Genomic DNA, 20,772 nt, shown 5'->3' with positions numbered 1-20,772 from the left:
ATGAACAGCAATCCTTCCTTTGTGCACTCTTTAAGGGCTGCAGGTGAAAAGTTGAAGTCGAGAGTAATGCATTATTACTGTCATGTTAAAACATTCCCCGGTTTAAAAAGAAAAAAGGCTACCCTGAATCCACCGCAGCCACAGAGGCCCCCGCATCGCCCTCACCGAGGGCTGGGCCCAGGCAAGCGGCCTCGGGGCAGCTCGCACCGCCTCACACACCCCCTGACCCCACACGAGCTCCTTCCCCGGGTGAGAAAGAAGTTTGCTGCGGACAACAAGGCGGGGGAAACCCGAAGGAAGGGCCGCACCACCCCCATGGAGCCCCTCCTGTAGCGGAACCGAGCCCCCCAGCCCGCGCCGAGCCCGCCAATCCAGCTCCCTCAGGACCGCACCTCGCCTCTCGCGCATGCCGGGATCTGTAGTTTGGTAGGCGCGTGGCCGTGCAGGGTATAGCGAGTGTGGCGGACCCTGAGGACTACAGCTCCCAGCATGCCTTGCGCGCGGGCGGTGGACGCATCCGCTGGCGGCGGCGGCGGCGGCGTGGGTGCGCGTTGCCGGGCAGTCAGCTGGCGGCGGGGCGATAAGAGGGCGGGCGGCGGGGGCGCTCGGGGCAAGCTCACTCGGTCGCTCACGTCTTGCCGCGCTCCTCTCGGCGGGGGGAGAAGGCGCCCGCTCCGCCATGGCTGAGACGATCGCGGACACCCGGCGGCTGATCAGCAAGCCGCAGAACCTGAACGACGCCTACGGGCCGCCCAGCAACTTCCTGGAGATCGACGTGGGTAACCCGCAGACCGTGGGGGTGGGCCGCGGCCGCTTCACTACCTACGAGATCCGCGTCAAGGTGAGCGCCTGACTCAGTGGGGAGGGTGGGGGGCAGCTGGGCGCTGCGGCCGGCCCAGTTTCTGCTTGCTGGGGGTTCCCATCGGGTAGCTCCGTGGGGTCCGTGCCTGCTCCTCTTGCGGCGGGACCCGGGAGCGAATCGAGAGCGAGCGAGGGAGGGAGAATGCGGATCCCGTGTGTCGGCGTTGGGCTCCAGCCGACGCTTACATAACCGGGACGGGTGTCCTCGGGGCTGGGCCGGCGGTGGCGAGCAGCCGCCGTCGTGTCCTTCAGAGCCCGTTTGACAGCTGGTGCGGTGGGTACCACTGGGCAGGTGATGGCTGAGCGTCAGCGGGCTTCACTCTCAGCATGAGAGCAGGGCCCAGCTTCTGCAGGCGGCTGGAGCTGGCAACTCTGGCGCTCTGGTGGTAGCAACGGCAGTGCACTTCGGTTGAAATAACCAAAGGACAAATGTTCTTTCGGCGCCACTGTGCACAACTGTCAGTAGACCGAAATTTTGCTGTACTGTGAGCAATCAGACTCTTAAGTAAATAGAAGAGGGCGAACTCTCACCTGAGGTGTAGTAATATGGATGGATCTGCCCTGACAACGAGGCCAAGTTCAGGATTTCAGCAGCCTCAAAAACCTGTAGAGAATGTGTAAATAAGTCTAGTGGGTACATGTGATGGGGCAGAGCTAGCTGAAGTGATAAGGTGAGTGTTTATAGGGAGGCCTTCCTCTTTGCTTTTGTATGTGAAATATGAATTGAGTGCCAAATAAATAAGGCTGTTTCTCATGTGCTGTCAAACTTTTCTTGGCACTGGACTCCTTCCTAGCTGGAAGGGCAGTGTTCACTGGCATGCCCCAAAGGCTAATAGTCTTAAGCTTGAGAAAAGCTATGTGGAGTAATAAGGTCTCTCATTTCATAAACAGGGCCTGCAGGAGTAGACAGTGAAATACAGTGTCTATGGCACTGGTCCTTGCCTGCGCAGTAGCGGCTTGAGGCAGGACATCCTTTTAGTTTGTGCTTCCAGGGATGAGTTGAAAGATGACTGTTTTTTTGTACCTTGTGCTTGAGTCTATTACCTTGTATAGCTTTACTCTTGCAGCTGATTGAGCATGGTCAGTTATTACAGGCAGTAATAGAGAAGGAAGAAGCCTCATTGACTCTCTATGACTATTTTTGCAGTATGGGTTCTTTATTCACACAAAATGCACATGCCTTCATGGCAGGGAAGGCTTCAGCTGAGGGCTGCTGCTCTGGTCTCTCAAAGTCTTCAGACAAGACTAAAACCCTGTGTGGATTTTCTGGTCAAAGTTCTCAGCTTAGTGTAACTTTACTTAAAAAAGCAACATCATTTGGGATCTAAAGCTATGAAGGAGGATACTTCATTCATTCTGACACTCCTGGATTGCCATGCCCCCTGGCTATTCTTACATTTCAGGATGTGCTCATAAGGTGGGAAGAATAAATTGAAACAGCTGTAACCTGTGTTTGGCCTCTGTGTGAGGACAAACTCGAGCTTGCACGCTTAAGTTTCATTACACTGCCCTAGCAGCCCACTTTGCAGACAGATGTAACTCTACCTTGTTTGGAAAGTATTTGTGCCTTAAGTTCCTGATGATGTTCTTTTTTGTGAGATTGAGCATTTGGAATTGCTGGATGTAGGTAAGATGATACAAAAGGAACACAGCTGTGATACAGCCTTGGGAATGAGACCAAATTTACTGGGTTTAAAATATTTTTATTTTTTTTTTTCCCCCGCCTCCAAAATCCCCAACTGAGGTTCTTCAGCAGAAAGGAAAGCAGAAAAGCAGGTTCTGAGACAGATTAGTATTAGCCCATCTGCTGTTTGGGTAAAAAATTCTGGATTCCTGTTGTAACAAAGACCTAGAAGTGACTTGAACAAACATATGCTGTGGTAGTACTGTGACCTTCCTCTGTTCTTCCTCCCATCCTGACTATTATATAAACATTGCTTCTTCCCACTCCTTACTTGCATCTCTGCATGTCTGTATACAGGACTGCTTCTGATACATGATCATGCCCTTTCCAGCTGTGTGCTACTTTTACACAGACTGCATCAATCCTGTATGCATGAACTGTAAATTGAGTTTTATGTCTCTGTGTGCTGGAAGGCACAGAGCAGGTAATACAAGTCATGCGGAATTGCATTTGCTGTCTAAACGTGTATCAGTTGACTGTTTCTCAGCAGAATGTAGACCATGTTGCTAATAACACAAGTTTCAGTATGAGAGAAGAGTTAGAACTTGAATTGCTATAGTATTTTATTTCTAAAAGATAGGTTTGTATTATAAGCTGTTTGTTGGCGCATGGTGGGCATCAGTGCCCCGCAGTGGTGCTAGTAGTGGCAGCAGTACAAACCTGAGATGGAGTGAGTTACCTGTGCTGTATCTGGAAAACTATTTATTCAACTAACATCAACATTAAAATGTTTAGGGGTGCAGAAATGGATAGCTTAACTGCTGCTGAGTTCTGGTAAAAGCTGTTGGACAGGCTGATGCTATGGCTGGAAATCATGCTAAGCCAGAAACATCGTCAGAGAGGACACAGATTTAAGTCTGAATCAAAGCAATTAGACTTGCACCATTGCCATGGTGTTTACAACCTTGGTATAAGGGTAATTCTATGTTGCTTTGTCTGAGTCTCAAAGCTTAACTTTTTGGGGGAGAGTCTGAGCTTGCTAGCAGACTTGAACTGATGTTGGATAACTAGTATCTTGCAAAAAGTACTTGTGTGAAATACTGCAGAGTCCCCCCCAAGCTTTTATTGACAAGCTTTCTGCTAGTATTACAGCTAAAGCATATCTGTTGCCTGGAAAGCAACAAGTGGAACAACCTCATGCTTTAATTCTTATATTGCTGTACTCATCAGCTTCTGGTGGAAGTTGGGAAGCTTAATGGGGAACTTAAAAGTTTTGGGTAGACTGCTCAGCGGTATACTACTAGATAAGCGAGTCAATTGTATTTCAGTACTTACGAAAAACCTTACTGTTTCCTAGCATGTGTGTCTGTGCAGGCTAGCGGGATGGCTGTGCCCCATGGTAAATGCATGGTACTTTCACAAGCAGTTAGGCTCAGAGTCATAGAATAGTTAGGGTTGGAAAGGACCTTAAAATCGTCAAGTTCCAACCCCCCTGCCATGGGCAGGGACACCTCACACTGGACCATGTTGGCCAAGGCTCTGTCCTACCTGGCCTTGAACACTGCCAGTTGTCAGGCATCCTTTACACCCAGTGAGAACCAGGGTAGCCTTTAAGATACACACAGACCTACAACACTCCGTTATTTGTCTCTATGTTCAGAAAGAAAGCTATCCAGTTGGGATGTAAAAATTCTCTCAAGGGAACACCTATACAGCACTTCCAGTGGGGCAGCTTACTTCACAGAAGATCAGTTGGTCAAAGTATTGACTTTCTGAGCCTGAACTTGCATTAAATAACATACTGTTCTTGGCAGACTGGACAAGGTGATGACAGAAAGCTTTCCACTGTAGCAACCAGTATAGGACAAGTGTGGTGGTATGCCACTGCAGTGCAGCTTGGCAATGAAAGTCAAGTGTCTTGTTCAGTAATGGTAAATGCCACCCTTCAGTGCTAAAATAGGAAATCTGAGTGGATCATGTTCTTGACAGGGTGCTAGAGAATTTGCTCTCCATCAGCAGCATTAGGCAGTGAGTTTGCATCATTTTAAGGTGTTCTTTGTGTGAGGGCTTAGTGAGCTAAAAAAAGAGAATGAAGCAATAGGGTATAAAGCTCCAAGTGCTTTTTCTAGTGAAATAAAACTTGATAGAGTAGTAGTCTCATCTAAAGGTATCAAGATTGTCACAGTATGGTGACTGCAGTGGTCACAACTAATATAATCAACTAAATGGACTGCCAAAGTAATACAGCAGACTACTTTGCTGCCCTTGCCTCTTGAGAGGTGTGAACCAGCAGTTAATTTTTCAGCGTAAATACCCTTGCATGCCATATGCTGCTTCTTGGAAGTCTTTAGCTGTTCACTCAGGAACCACCACCAGATGGGTAGTGGTTCCCTTGTTATAAATTTTCAGGGTGGGCTTCTGCTTGTCAACACAGGCATGTGAATACTTGATAATATTTATAGGCTGTCGGCCAGTACTCTCTCTGAATTCCAAGAAGCAGTTGTAGAACAAATGGCAGTTGTTATACTATCATCCTACAGCATGTCTGCAGTCTTCAATCCAGTTATTACCTGACTTCTACTGTACTTAAGACATAGTTTTCCTGGTAACTGGGTCAACAGGAATGTCTTTGTTCAGATTCTGTGCAACATCTTCAGTTGCTAAATCCTTTAAGGAGACAAGATAAGCTTTACAAGTTAACTCTGATTCCAGCAATTGGTGACATACTTTAGAGTCATACAGCCACTGTAAAAGCAGTGCCATAGGAGGTAAGCACATTGGTTAGAATACTGTCAACAAAGCATACAGATATCCAGGAACTTGCTGCATCTGGGAAAATATCCCTTTGTTCACACTATATTATCTGTTATTGCTTCTGTAGAAGTAAAAGTGACTTCTGTGCTGCCTGTTTTAGTTGGGTTTGTCAATTAGACTAAAAGGTTAAATTATCTGTTGATGGTTAGTGAGAGCTTGCAGAGAAGTCATTAATAGTCAAACTGGCAGTTAGAATTTATAATAAAATACCTGCTACAGGAGCTGCTACTCCAAGTAGTTAAATAATTCTTTTTAGTCAAACCTAAGTTAAACAAAAAGCCTTTGTCTTAATTCTGTTCTTTAATACTGAATTGCCTCTAATCAGTGTGATTAAACTTGACACTGAAGCACACTGTAGCTTCCTGGGGTCTCACAGCTCAGTGGCTTGTCTTGAGGTATAAGAAGGGTAATGCCTTGCTGCTGTGCTTCCAAATGCAAAATGCATCACTTGAGTGGTGCCAATGCTCTTGAAGGCAGCAGTCGCCTCTCCTGTGTCTTCTGCAGAGAGACTTCTGTAGACTTGCAGAGGTGTTTGACTGTGTAGACCCAATCTGGGGAAGGAAATGAACACACAAGCTGTGAAGTGCCTGCATTGTTAAAAATAATATTGGTCTCAAAGGATTGGGGAAGTGTATCAAAGTACTGCTGAACTTGAGCTGCTTCTGAAAGTCTGTTTGTATCTTAACCCATTGTTTTCAAGACCTGTCTTGGATACAATACTTGCATTTCAACATATTTATAGTAGTCCAACTTGAGTGACTGGTTTGAGTTTGACTTCTGCAATCAAAGTCAAAGTAAGACGGTAAATGAACTGAAAGTATAAATTGCTCAGACAGCACTTATCTTATGCCATGGCTTTGCAAAGTGGCATTCGTGATCTGGTGAGTTTACCTTTGAAATGCTGTCCTTGAACAGTGCCATATTTCCTGTCCTTCATGTGTTTAGCTGGGTTTGAAGTTGCAGGTTCTTCTCCCACCATGAGAAGAATCAAATCCACTGGTATACATAGTTGACTTCAGCACTGTTCAGTTTCATAGTCAGTGAAGCTTGTCGTGGGGTAATGACTAAACACTGACTCAGTGTTGGATGTGTTTAGGGATGCATAATCAGCACTAATTCTTTCTTTACTACCGCAAATCTTGCATCACACTGCAAGTCTACTCTAACTGTAGTTAGTACTCTTCTAATACCCTATTCTAGACTGTGCTACCCGTTTTAGACTCCTCTTCAAAGGATAAAAATGCAGTGATTCAGGTGACTTTGTTCTACAGCCCACCTTAAACATTCACTGCACCATTGAGCTCAGAAAAGGATAGCTGGAAGGGTAACAACTTCCCAGGACACTGACTAGAGAGGCTGAAGTAGGGTGGCTTGGATGAAAGAAACTTCTGAAGCAAGGAGAGAGGATTTAGAAGTCCATTGCATGTATTTACTCTGAGCAGCTGATTTTTCTGTAGAGTTTTTTATTAAACTAGGTTCAAGAGCCTAGTCCAAAGGTACTGAACTGGTTTGGTGTTGATGTCTGTTACTGTGCAAATAAAATAGCCAAGTCTCTCAATAGTGCTTCATATTAGTATGTTAGTTTAACGGGTGATTTTGAGTCTATTTCTGCACATGCAATGTGGGCCTTGATTGTCATGTAGTAATAGTGTGCTCTAGTACAGTACTGAACAGACCAGTCAAATGAACAATGACTGATCTTTGTAGGATGGATGGCTGTGATCCAGGTAGGCATATGATGCCAAAGTGTTTTGATATATTTTTATTGTTATATGACTTGTCAAAAAAGCGTCAGCTTGAACTTCAGATCAGTTGTGTCTCTACTCTTTCATCTGGGGAAATTAAATAATGCAGTGTAGATGTGAGCTTCTAACTGTAGGGAAAGGATTTGCTTTAAAATTTTTTTCACTTGGTAGTGCAATGCCAGTTGCACTACTGGAGGCTGTTTTAGCAAATAAATAATCTGAATGTTTATGAAGCTATAGCACAGAGTGAAGGGTCTGAAGTTGCTGTCACAACCTTTTTTGATGTGAGAAGGATGGAGAAGCCTTAACCTTCTGCTCAAGGTATAAAAACAAGTATTTTACTGACTGAAGACAGGTCCATGAACATATTCCTTATGTGGTTACTTAAGAATGCAGCTCAAAGATGCTGTCATGGGAGGCTCTTCTGTGGTACATGACGGTACAGTCTGTGTTTGCCACAAAGCCAGTCCTGAAAGTTTAGCTAATAACTAGCATATAGCAGCTTTACTCTAAAATCCAGAGGAATATGAAGCTGTATCTGAAGTGGTTTAAAGCTACCTCTGTATCTGGAAATAATGCTTCAGAGACTATGGGCCTAAGCTGCAGCACCTGCCAAGTGTGAAGATACACTACAAATTAAAGAATGTGAATGTTACTGTTCCAATAAAAAATGGAAATATGAAGAGTTTTTTGTTGTGGTGTTCTTGGGATTTATGGGGGTTTTTTGGTCTGTTTGTTTTTTCTACTTAATTTGCCTATGTCTATGCCAGTTATCTCTTGTTTCTTACATGCTTATGAAGTGTAAGGATGCTGGACTGTCTATAGCTCACAAAGCATGGTAAAACTTTTTTTCCTGATTAAAAACTATCAATTGCAGCAATTTGCTGCAATTTGTTGGCCCCATTTGACTGTAGCTGGTAGATGTCAGCTAATGATGCTAAAGCATCAATTTAATGTGATCCTTCTTCAGTCATGCTCAATAAGGAATGAATGGTAACATTACAGTAGACCAAACCGGAGCTTATGGCAGGTACAGCTTGCAATCATGTAAAAGTAGCAATCCCTCCTTTTTAAAAGGAGTGTTTGGTATGCCAAAGGAAGCTTTGCCTTGCTAACCCTGAAACGATTATCTGGAGTTACTAATTCTGTCTGGGTGTTGTAAAAGCCTATGCCTGAATGTACCCTTCGTAAAGTAGGCTTCTGTTTTTACCTTTGGCTTCTAAGCATGAAACCCAAAGAATAAAGAATCCCTAAACAATGTTTTTCTAGACTTAGCTCTGCTTTGAGCTGTTTGACCATGGCACACCATAATTCAGCTGTTCGTGATGATGGTGAACTTTGGATCAGATGATGATAGATGCTGCTTGGCTAACACCCAGACGCCCCTACACTGATTTTCATAGAGCGGCTCTGGGCTCAAGACATTTGACTTGCCAAAAGTTAACTCTTGGCTAAAAACTAATAGTCTTTGTGTTGGAATTACGATTTTGCTGCTTTAGTCTTCAAGCTGGGAAGCATCCTAGCTCCATGTCTCGGGGCTTTGGAATGGGAAGCCCTATAGTTCTTGGTATAGCTTAGGTCAGCATTGTTTAAAACTTGGGTGTATACAAATGGTCAGATTTCTCAGTGTTCTATTAATTTCAATTTTTTTGCCTGTAATATACACTCAGTAGACCTGGAGGTCAGTTAGATGAAAGGGGAGGTAGAATTCTGCTTTGATCAAAATGACTGAAACTTAAACAAGTAACAACCTCTTGTCTGACCTTTTGCAGTGGGGAAAGGTTTTACTTCGGTGAACAGCAGAAAACCAAACTTCTAGCAACTGAGGTTTAAAGTATGCTTGCCTTCTTTCTTGCTTTTTATAATTGTAGGAAATGGGGAGGTAGCTGCTTATGTCAGGTCAGGAAGGAAACAAATCACTGGCAAGGTTTCTGCAACAACAGTGCACTGCTGGAACCAGTTTCTTGTACTAAAGGGCGGCAGGCTCTTGTGTTAAGAAAACTATACTTTTCTGTCCTCCCTGAATGCTACTTTCTGCAATACCCCAGAGCTCTTACTGGCTGGCTGTAAGTGTAGCTGAAGGGTGTAGTCTCTTGACAGATTACAGCTTCTATGAAGGGATAGTAAGAAGCTTGGATTTAGCCTCTGAGAGTCAAGGCCACAAAATTCTATCAGAAGTGAGCTGAGAGCTTTCTTTCACTATTTTAATGGAAATAGAGGTGTATCAAGGCTACCATAACCTACTTGAAAAGACAGCATCAAAGTAGGTACTGTGGCAACACTGCAGCTTTATTCTCAGTCTGTTAGGAGTGGGAAACATGGGCAATGCAGGACTGCTGCTGTATGTCTCATTGGCAGATGGGGAAATGAGCCAAATTCACCTCAGAAACTGTCCTGGACAGCTACTGCTATAGAGCTTCTGCAGCTGTGAGGTGGACTGGGCTGCCATGACATTCAGAGTCAGCCTTGTGAAGTGTCAGCACATCCTCTGAAGAAACTCAAATGCAATTGGCTTTCAGTTTATGCCTGGAAACAAATGTGTAGGAGCAAGTCTGGCTATTTACAAGGCTTTTTCCACTCACTGGATAAATTAATCTGGTCTAGATAATTCTAAGAAGTTTTAAGTGTTCTGTTATGAGGTAATGTATAATTCATACCAGAATGGCTGCATTGGGGAGGTGTGTATCTGAAGCTGAATGGGCAGTATTGACTAGTACTCAAACTACTTGCATTCTGCCTGTGAAAGTCTCTTCACTTGTGTGTGTATATATATATATATATACACAATTCTGGGACTTCTGACTGTTCACAGCTCAGGGTTGAACTGAAGCAACAGCTAGAAAACTTACCTGGTTATCCAGATTACTGCCTTAGGGCTGTCATTTGCTTCTGAGGTGTACTGGGAACCTCCTGAGCTTAGAGTTGGACTTGTAACTTGAATGTGTTATGACATACATGTAGCTGAAGAAACATGCTTGCTGTGAATACAGGTTTTGACCTGAAATCTGTTAGCAGGCAACCACTGCTTCCCATTAGCAGTTTGATGAACACTAACCAAATGTAGAAACTCATTTGGTGTCTGAACGGAAGAGTGCAGGAGTGACTTAAGGGTTTGTGTTTGTCATCTGCTGTTTAACTATGTAATTGGCACCAGTTCTGACAATGTTTATTTCAGTGTACTAGCTTGGCCATTAACTCATCCAGCAGAATACAGACTGAAAGCCTAATGGGTGTCTGCATATGGTCTGATACAGAAACAGTGCTAGACAGAATTTGTCTTGTGTTAATTCTGTCCTTAGGATTTGGGGCTATGTGGGAATTTACAGAGCTGATGTATTTGTCCTCCTGGAATAGTGCTTTATCTGTAATTGAGTAGTGACTTTTGGTTGTCTGGTCTCTTGGGTAATGCATAATCCTATCGGGTTGAGGGCTTGCATTCAAACTGCTAAAAGGCATGAATTTGGACTAGGCAGTTGTTGAAAGTCTTCTTAATAAAAAAATTAGACTAATTATTACACTGTAGAAGAAGCAATTGCTGCAGTAATTATGCTAAATTTATCAAAGGAATGAGCTATGCTCCAGGGGCTGTGCCAAACTGGGTCATGAGTTTCATGAGGGTAGGCTTTGCAGATCAGCAGGCCAGAAAGCCAACACTGTAATACTGAATGACCATGGGGAGATGTGTTTGTGAAAATGAAACTAGCCTGACTTTAAGTTTTGTCCTTACTCTTATCTCTGTTCTAGCAGGCAGACAGAGCACTAACAGTGTTCAGAACGGCTACCAGCACCTTAGTGACTAAACAAAGATAACTCTTAACATAAACTGTGAAGCTGAGAATAACTCCTTTGATATCCTCTGTGGTCTCAAAGTGACACTTCAATAGAAGTTGATGCCTTGGTATTGTTTCCCTCTACCAAGTTCTTGCCCAGATAGCTCATGCTTCAGCAGCTCTCTGGCTTGTTTCATGAAAGCCATGTACCCATGATAGGTGGAGGCAATAGGACATGCAGAAGTCCTTCCTGCCAAAGGAAGAAGTGATCTGCTCGAGCAGGGTAATCATCCTTGGTAAGAAAGGCACATGCAGTAACCTCAGGTGTTAATATATTCAGAGTTAAAAATATGGAGCAAAGGTGTAAGTTAAGGAGTATAAACAGGACTATGAAATGGCCTTTTTTTTCTTAATAGATCCTGCCTAACAGCTGTATCTGAAGAATGCAGCTCTATCAGTACTGTCTCCTAGAGGACAGAGAATTGGTGTAGTTTCTGGCTTCTAAGAAATGTGAGATTCAGAAGTTTTAATTCATATCCAGAGTAAAGGACAGGGCACACACTTTCCTTTAACATGTAGTTTTCAAGTTGTGACTTGTAAGCCACTTAGTGTAATGGGAGCCTTCAGTTCAGACATTTCCAGTGCTTATGATCAAAACTGGAGATTTTTCAGCTGGAGGGGAAAACAAGTACTCTGTCCTTTTCACCAGCTTGCTAGCTGGGCTAGCATGCCAAAAGTTCAAAAGGGAATGTAGAAGGTAAAACAAGCTCAGTTGGCACTTCTGTTCCCACATTATACCTGTAAGCCTGATATGTTGATTAGAGATTAACTTTAATAGACTTCATGCCCAGAAGCATGAAAAGAGTTCCTGAAGACCTGGGAACCCATTGCATTTAGCTGCTTTTATTCAGTTTTAATCCCTCTTGTAAGTAACTTGAGAAAGTAATATTTTTTGCAGGTGAGAGCCTACGTATTAAATACGGTAGGACTTTATATCCAAGATGCTGACAAAGAGTTGGTGTTGCAGTGTGGAAGGCTGAATTTAGTTAAAAAGCCAGTAGCTGAAATCAGAGAAAAATAATCCAGTAATTAACTTCTGGGAATCTCCTTCATGCACTCTGGGGGACCTAGCTTTATTCACTCTTGAGTGAGTATTCTTATTGTCAAGACAAGAGTGTTTCTTTATAAAGCCTGACTTTCTGACACAATAGTCTTAAGAGCAGCTTCATTATTAGTCACTGGTACAATCAACAATGTTTTACCTTGGAAGGAGAGCAAAGATTTCATAACACAATGTTTTGTACTTTATCATTTAAGTGTGGACTAAACAGCATGTGAAAGTACACAGTTAACTCTTCAAGTACTTTTGCACTGTGACAGCCAAAAAACTTGTTATTGGTTGGCAGTAATGTAGCGGCCCACAGTCGTAGTCCTGCCTAGTGCAGGAGAGCGTCTCTGCAATTAAACCTGGTTTGAGCACCCAGAAGTATCACTCAATGAAAGCTTAAGCATTAATGGTCTACAGGTGATACAGGGATATCCACCCAAACTGTGACCAGAATAGGAGACAGCTTACAGGTTAAAAATAAACCAACAAAAAAAAGAGTCATTAGCTGAAAATGGCTACTGTGGTTCTGCCAACAGGAAATACGGGGATAACTGTAGTCTCATGTGGTTCCTAGGGTGCTTCTCAGGAGTTTTATTTTGAGGTGAAGGCAGTGAATACGCAGTCTGACAACAGCAAGCTTTGGTCTGTTAACTGCTGGTTATGTGTGGCAATTACAGACTTTTGGTCTTGCTTTTAGTAGGTCAGATGCCTACACACGTTTTTGTAACACCCTAGCCAGTTTGATATCTCAGTGTCATTTAAACTTCAGATTGTGGTCTTGGATCTTGGGATGACATCTAATCCTAATGACATCTGGGGATGTCATTAATAGTGCATTCTTGATGTCTACTATTAAAATAATGTTTAAGTTGGATTATAACAGTAGTATAACACTGCACCCCAAGAATGAACAGAAGCAATATAGGCTCTCTTGAGTTAGTGAAAGGGCCCATGCTAGAGTGATTGTGTATTTAACATGGTATTGTGCAGCATTATAGCCTTGTTTCTATTTGACTCTTTCAAGGGTATTAGAATTGAGTGCTGACTCCTAGCCTTGTTCAGGAAAGTTCTGCCTAATCAAGCTCTGCTTAGTATAACTTTGTAACAGTGTGATCTCATCACCATTGAATGTTATGTTGCATCCCCATCTTACTGACATCTTTGGAGCGATGCAAACCTGGCGGCTTGTGCTGTCTTCAGCTTCATCTGTCCTGAATGGATTCACTGTAGGACTTAATAGTTTTGCTTTTGAAAATGTTGGAAGCCAAGGTGTATCAGGTAGCAGAAAAGTACAAGAAGCTTGGTTATGTTCCATGCTGATACCTGAAACACTCCCTTAAATGCAGTAAGAGGAGTCTGTGTGGATTGTGAAGACTTTCTCTTCCCCCTTCCAACTTTGTGCATATATTGTCATTGGGAATTCAGTTCCTGAGACAGTAAGACTAGCACGTGCTTGTGCAACCTTAGGAACATATCCTTAAGTGGCCAGCAAGTCTGCTATTCTATTAGGTGGTATGGTGTCAAAATACCAGGGATTAGGATGCCATATAAATGAGGCCTACAGTTATGCAGTTTGAGGCACAACTTACTTGTGTAGCTTACAGAGCTTTATTGGTATTTCTGTATCTTGATTGTTTCTCCATACTGTTGTTGCTTAAGTAGAACTAATTAATAACTCAACAGCTTGCTTCTGCTTATCAAAACTTCTAATTCTAATTTGTCTAATCAATATCTTATGTTCTTGTTCTCAGACAAATCTACCTATTTTCAAATTGAAAGAATCTACAGTCAGAAGAAGATACAGTGACTTTGAATGGCTAAGGAATGAACTAGAAAGAGAAAGCAAGGTAGGTAAAATGAAAGGTAAATATGAGTCTTTATAGACATACAAAGAGTAGTGGTGCTAAAACATTATTATGTTATAAAGCATATATCAGAGCAGATATTGTGCTTGAAAATGTCCAGAACTAAAACTTCATAAACCTCAGTTATACAATGCTAGCAGCTGTTTAATGGTTTGGAGTTAATTGAGAGTTAAACTACTTGAACTCATCTTACGTCTATGGGCAGATACTGTTCTTCTCTGGTCATGTCATCTTACTTCACTAGGGATGTGATTGAGTTGGCTCCTCTAGGAAGAGGAAGTGGCAGAGGAGGTGTATAAACTTGCTTACAGGCTGTGCTTAAGGATGCTTTTGTAAATCTTCCAGGTTGTGGTACCACCTCTACCAGGAAAAGCTCTTCTCCGTCAGCTTCCCTTCCGAGGAGATGACGGCATATTTGATGATTCCTTTATAGAGGAAAGGAAGCAAGCTCTTGAACAATTCATAAACAAGTAAGTGTCTGTTCTAGTTACCTGGAGGCAACCCCAGCACTCTGCTCTGAAAAATTGAATCAAAACTGCTAGCCCTCTAACTAGGGTAGTCGCAGCTAGGTCCAGAATGATAACTTTCACTAATCTTGCAATAGGACATGCCAACATTGCTCATCCAGTGTTCAGTTAGATATTGTAATGCTTACCTGAGCAGCTGTTGTTAATTTATGTAAATTACTAGTAAAATTATAGCATTCAAATAGTTCTACTTTTCATTTCTGAAAAGGTATCTTCCACTGGGTGAACAATGGAGCTTACAATGGGCTTACAGCAGTTTACTTTGATTGCAGATGTGAGGTTTTATCAGCTTGTGTAATGATGCATATTTTCTCTAATCATCATGAGAATCTTTCTGAAGATGTAAAAACACTACCTGAGGTACACACATACAGGGTTTGAAATAGGCACCTTGGGTTTTGTCACTGCCTTTCAAAGGGTTAGCAGAAATTACAGTAACAGTCTTATGATTCTTTTTCTGCCATCTGACACTACTAACTGCCGTCTGTATATTGACCTGAAGAGCTACCTTAGTCTCTTTAACAGTGTGAATCCAGTGTATGAGAACAAATACTGTCAGTTAACCAGCTCTTCCAGTGTCCAGAGCAAATGTTCTTCGGACCAACTGGATTTGAGATTGCTCCCTTTTAAAAGTTCAGGCTTGTCAGTTCCACTGGCATTCTAACATTGTTCAATAGTAATGATGTTTAACAGGATCAGATGATGTTTGTGAGTTGAGCCATAATTCAGAAGAATCTGCTTGTCAGTTGTTGTTAGTCAGTTCAGGCATGTGGCTTGGAGTTGCAAGTGATGGTGACCCTGTGAAGTCTCTGAATTTTTTTTCACGTAGTTGCTTGTTAGCTTAATTTAGTGGTATTGTTAATGGTTCTGAGCAGGTAAAATGCTTCAGACTGCTCTTTGTTCAAAGACAAGTGGAATGGATTTCCAAGGCATCTAGTTTTCCATTCACACTACATGAAGGCAGATGGAATGCGTTTTGGGATTTGTTTTTTAAGGCTGTACAATCAAAGCAGTTATGACTGTAAAATACAGCTTTTATCCATGAAGGCTTAGGATTCTACTTTAAATGCAGAAAGCTTTACTGAAAACTTTCTATGCTGAGTCAAGTAATATGTGGGGGAAGAGGGCTGTTTATGTTCTGAAGCAGTTGATAGTGAAGCAGTCACCTTGAATGGAATCTCTGAAAAACTCAGTATAGCTGACAGAAATGGAGTGGCCACTTTACTAGTATCACTTATTCAGTCCTACAGCAAGTAATGCATTGATCTTGTGGAAGCGTAAGACTTCTTGGTCAATTTTTCTCCCTTTGAAACAGAACCAGACTGCTAATGTAGATACTGAGGTAGTGGCAGACTTAAGTACAGCTGGAACAAGGCTCTTCAGGCACAATTCCCAGTTATTCAACCTCATCAATTTACTCTAATGGCATCAAGCAAATATCACTAAATTTCTGAACCATGTAGAAGCTTTAAGGTTTGGCTTCTATGAAGTACTCTGAGTACTAGTGAACTTAGACTTGAACGTAATTTGCATAATGCATGCATATTACTGCAATCTCAAAGATGGTCTTTGCTTTTAGAGCTAGAGTCTCTCAGATAACTGTTATCACTGTGTCTGAAAAGGGCCTGGCACTGGTGCCAGTTCCTGATATCCAGGAAGAGGGGTGGTGAGGGAAGCTTTGTCCCTCTAGATACAGAATCTAGAGGGGCTGTATCACAGCAGTGCAGCTTGAGTCAGCTCTTTTGGGCCAGCTTGCGCTTTTCTGCCTGAATCTGACCTTGGGATACATGAATATTCTTGAAGTAGCAACTGTTGAGTGTCACCTTAGTGAAAAATACTGAGGAAAAACCAGTGCAGAGCAAGATACTCATGTGAAGCCAAGAGCTGAATCTGAGGGATCAGGTCTAGTCTTGCCATTCAGCCACCAATTTGCAAGACTTCCTGAACAGGAGAATGAATATGCTGCTGCCTTGTCATCTTCTCCTGTGTAATTTTTCCTTAAAGTTCAAGCAGCTGCAGTCTGATGGGGGTAAGAAACTCAAACTAGTTATTCCAGACTGTCTTCCTTGTGAACTAATGCTTGAGATTATTGCTAATTTATTAGAACCTGGCAAGATTGATAGGCTTTGACTGCACTTGAAATAATCTTAGTCCTGAATAGGACAGCTCTGCTTCTTCAAAGGACACAATGACAAGTGAGCAGTGACAAGTGAATCTGTCCAGTGGTGAAATAAGGGCTGATACAGATACATCTGGAGAAGATGCACCAAAGTGCTTGAAAGTACTGATGCTGAGCCACGGGAGTTGACAATGTATTACATGTGTTCAACTAGATATAACTTTCATTTAGAGTACAAGTGTTCTGACAGATGTGGGGGCCATAAGGCTGACATAAGCTGCTCTAGGAAGGATGAGAGGCTTTCTGTCTTCAAGGAAGAAGCCTGTCTTGATTGACCAAACTGGATATAACTTTTTTTGACACAAAGCTGTTTTAGGTTTTCGTAAGTGATCAATTTCCAGGGATTCTGGTTCTCTTGGATTCTTACCTACACAGAAGGCTTCATTGCATTTTAAGGTTTAAATGTATACCTTATGGGTTTCTTCTGAGCTTTGGAGTGTCTTCTAATTGAGTTTCAGCTGCTTTACTGCTAAAAGGATGGTGGCTGAGTCTTTATGTGGAACAAACCTAAATCTGCAGTAGAGATTCTGGTCTTTTCTAGCACAGACAAGCTCTATGTCTCTTATGTCTCATATCTAAAGATAACTGCAATAAACAGAGTGGCCAATACCCTCTGGCCGTGCATCTGTGCTGCTTGCACATGCAGACGTGGACTAGCGACCATGGTAAGACACTACTCTAAGTAGTGTGGGAACCTTCAGAAGACCTTCGCACCCCCTGGTGGAGTAAGTCTTTAACTCTGCCTGGGCTAACTGCTATTGAATTAGACTGAGACTGAGGGGTTAAGCAGCCTTTAGAAGGGTGTCCTGTGTCAGAGGCATCAAGACCTGTAAAAATCTGCTTGGCTTGCTTAACTTCAGGCTTCTTAATGCTAAGATGATAGTCCTCTCATTTGCAGGTGACAGATGAAGTAACATGCTTCTGAGTGATCAAGAGGTAACTCTGGGTTCCCGTGGACTAATTTCATCTAGGAGAAAATGACAAGTCTTGCTGTTAGACATTATTCCAGTCACCAGCAGTGACCTGGAAGTGAGATCTGTGCCTGAGTACAGAGCCATATATTACTGATGTAAAACCTTGCTAGCTGCAAGTGTGCTTGATTTGTTAGCACTAATGCTTGTGTTTTCCTCTCCAGGGTTGCAGGTCACCCACTGGCACAGAACGAGCGCTGTCTTCACATGTTCTTACAAGATGAAGTAATAGACAAAAACTACACACCATCCAAAATAAGACATACTTGAGTTCTGAAACTGTCTTCTCAAATATTAGTGGTTCTTATGCTTGGTTTTAAGAGGTTGTAGTTTGTCTTAGCATGCTGAGGATAAACAGGCACAAAGTCTCCACTAACATCAGTACACTGCTTGATCTTTGCATATGCTTTATAGCATTAAAGAACACACTTGTCTTCTACTAAATCCCTCTGAATTCTCAAGTTAAAAGTATTATACTATGAGACCATCCACCCCTTGCAATGTCTCACAAACCTTTCACTCTTATTTGCAATGACTTATAATGTTTACTGACTTGGCCTTACTTGAACTCACAGTTGTAGTGTCACGTGTTCACTTGTATTTGACTAAATTGCTATGCTGTTTCTGAGGTAGTCATCTGTCTGAACCTGTGTAGAAAGACTGCTTTATTTCTGATACCCTGTATGAGAAACACTTATGCAAATGTCTTCAAGCTTATAAAACACTTTATACTGAAGTAATGAGGGAATTATCTTTATATTCTGTAAGAGGAAAAATCAAATTTATATACTAAAGTAACTTGTCTAAAGTTTTGAAATAAAAGTGAAAATGCACTTCAAATGTGTTGTTACTCTTGACCTTGAATGTGGGGTATCACATTTTCTGAGAAGCATGGACTTGACTGTCAGTGAACTGGTGTTTCAGCCTTGCTGTGATGCTCTTCTGCAGTGCACTCTTGTGTTACTAACAGACAGCACTAAATACCCTTAGATGTTTGTGCTTGCTGCTCAAGTGTTAAAGAACATACAAAGATATTGAATGCTGTTCCTGTGTTGTGGAGCCACAGCTGCAACCCTGCTTGTGATAGGCAGTCAGCAGATTTATAGCTTCAGTAAACTTCAGAAAGTACCTTTCCTACCAGCTATGAGAGGCATCAATCTAGCTTCAACTAGCAAGTGGAAGTTTTACCATCCTACAGAGAAATGAATGTTGACATAACCTATGATACATTATAGCTTCATTCCTAGATTAAAGTAGCTCTCAACAAACGCAGTTAGGGACATGAAGTCATACAAGTATGCTATAAGATGTGCTCATAGACCACTTCCCTGAGCATTAAAGGAAGGGGAAGCTGTAGAATTTGTACTTGCAAAACCACCAGTGAAATGAAGGTGGTTGGTGCCTGAACTGCAGCTCACAAACAATACTGCTGAAGTCTTTTTCTCTCACTAGATGCTTTTATGGCTGGAGGTTTACCTTAGTGCCTCCAAATGTGACAAGGGCATGACCTGTCCAGATGGTCATGAAATCACATTCAAGAGCATGCTAGTAGCAATCTCGTACAGTATTTTGTGCTATTTGGTAACTGTACCTGTTGGCTTAGATGTGACTCCTCTGCTTTTTCCTTATTTATCACTGTCAAGAACATTTACAGACAGAACATTGCTGACAAAGTTACTAGTTTCCTTTCACTAAAACCATTAACCTCCTTTATGGCAATCTGGGTGTAAAAGATTGCACTGACACAACAGTGGTGGCTAACTGGATTATATGTAGTGCTAGTACCTAGCTACACTGAATAGTTGGATGCTCAAATAATTGCCCTTTCTCCCTCACACTAAACAAGGACTTTGAATCTCTCCAGCAGTTCTATTCATGAAATTGGGGATCAAAACTGATAAAGCCCACTTGCAGCCTAAAGCTGATTTGCTTTCCAAGAGGTTTTTGGTAATGTAAAATCACTGCTAAAATTCCATGTGCTTACTGAATTGCATGTAAAATTGAGTTACTCTTGGAAATGGGGGAGAAGTTCTAAATGCCTATCAAGTTTTATTATTTAGGTTTAGATACACAGTAAGATATTTTCTCAAATCTTCTTTTCTGAGAGAAGCTTCATTCAGAAACCAAAGTATATGCCCCATCTTTTCCTTGAAAGATGCTGACACAGTCTTTATCATTTGCTGTGGAAAACACGAAAAGCTGAAGAGGGAAAAGCTGTATGCTTGATGGCAGAACATTGCTGTTTCTAAAGTGAGGACTTCTGTCAACCTCAGTGGTTAACACTGGGTGTCTGCACTGGTCTCTGGGATTTTACCTGGCCTTCAGTCCTTCAAGATGAACTAAAGACCTTAATTCTAATGTATTGTAACTGGTTCAGCTTCTGTGCAATCTGCAGCACTGAGAGGAAGGCATGGCCTGAGATTACCTGTGTCTCAACCAAGGGGATCCCAGGTTGTGAGTCTGCTCTGTAGCAAGGGGTAGGTCCTGCAGGTAAGAGGGTGAGATGAGCATTGCCCTGGCTGCTTTGCAACTGGGAGAAAGCTAGTACAGTGTTGCATCCTCTGGCCTGGGTGATCTAAGGACTAGGGCTACAGCACGCTGCAGAGGACATTACTGCTGCTCTGGGACAGCAGCATGAATCTTACTGAAATGACTGATGACTGTTCTGTCATGGGTTCTGCACAGCACTGGTTCAACTTCTTTAGCTCATAAACTGAATTGTCACACAGTGGAGAACCACAATTGATTTTTCTGCCCTGTCCAGTTCTTTTTACAAGTGCTCCATCCTAATTATTGTAGAAGATGTTTTCAGGTCCTGTAGCCTGTGCTTTGTCTCGCCTGACTCATCAAAAGACCAGTCTTGTATACTTAATGGTCTGGCTGTCTTGGAAAGGGTAGGACGTGAGCCCTAGCAGACTGCCAATGGAATAGAGCTGGCGTGAAAACTGACCTCTGAAGCATGAGATTTTTGTATTTGGAGTCAATGGAGCTAGGATTTCACTTGTGGTCTATATTCCTTGACACTGAAAACCAGTGAGCCGTTGATGTATGCTGTACGCTTCCACCTGTCATTTTACTGTGTGGCTCATTATCACGTGAAGGATATATTTCCATTCTGTTGCCAACTTGTTCTGTGCATTGGGAGCTGCTTACCTCTTTGGTGTGATGACACAAATGAACACTTTAGTAAAACCTCAGAATGTTTTTAATCATAGAATCATAGAATAGTTAGGGTTGGAAAGGACCTTAAGATCATCTAGTTCCAACCCCCCTGCCATGCCACCCAAGGCTTCGCCCAACCTGGCCTT

General features: G+C 42.4%; 1 protein-coding gene across 2 annotated transcripts; it reads left to right on the top strand.

The window, feature by feature from the left end:
* The first annotated feature begins 498 nt into the window (after window positions 1-498).
* SNX3 (sorting nexin 3) lies at window positions 499-18,304 on the top strand. 2 transcript variants are annotated; one of them, XM_057404716.1, is made up of 4 exons: window positions 504-841; window positions 13,674-13,769; window positions 14,133-14,257; window positions 17,629-18,304. In XM_057404716.1, the coding sequence occupies exons 1-4, from the start codon at window positions 680-682 to the stop codon at window positions 17,732-17,734; spliced, it is 489 nt and encodes a 162-aa protein (XP_057260699.1). In that variant the 5' UTR covers window positions 504-679; the 3' UTR covers window positions 17,735-18,304. The 2 variants fall into 2 exon arrangements, with proteins under 2 accessions (XP_057260700.1, XP_057260699.1); XM_057404717.1 differs by lacking the exon at window positions 14,133-14,257 and having other exon boundaries at window positions 499-841.
* Window positions 18,305-20,772: the final 2,468 nt, after the last annotated feature.

This window comes from Pezoporus wallicus, unplaced genomic scaffold (assembly GCF_028554395.1).
Source record: "Pezoporus wallicus isolate ANWC-B61680 ecotype Strahan unplaced genomic scaffold, APGP_CSIRO_Pwel_v1 contig_6923, whole genome shotgun sequence".
NCBI classification, from domain to species: domain Eukaryota; kingdom Metazoa; phylum Chordata; class Aves; order Psittaciformes; family Psittacidae; genus Pezoporus; species Pezoporus wallicus.
Note: the sequence above shows the minus strand (reverse complement) of the source record. Positions and strands in the feature narration are given on the sequence as shown.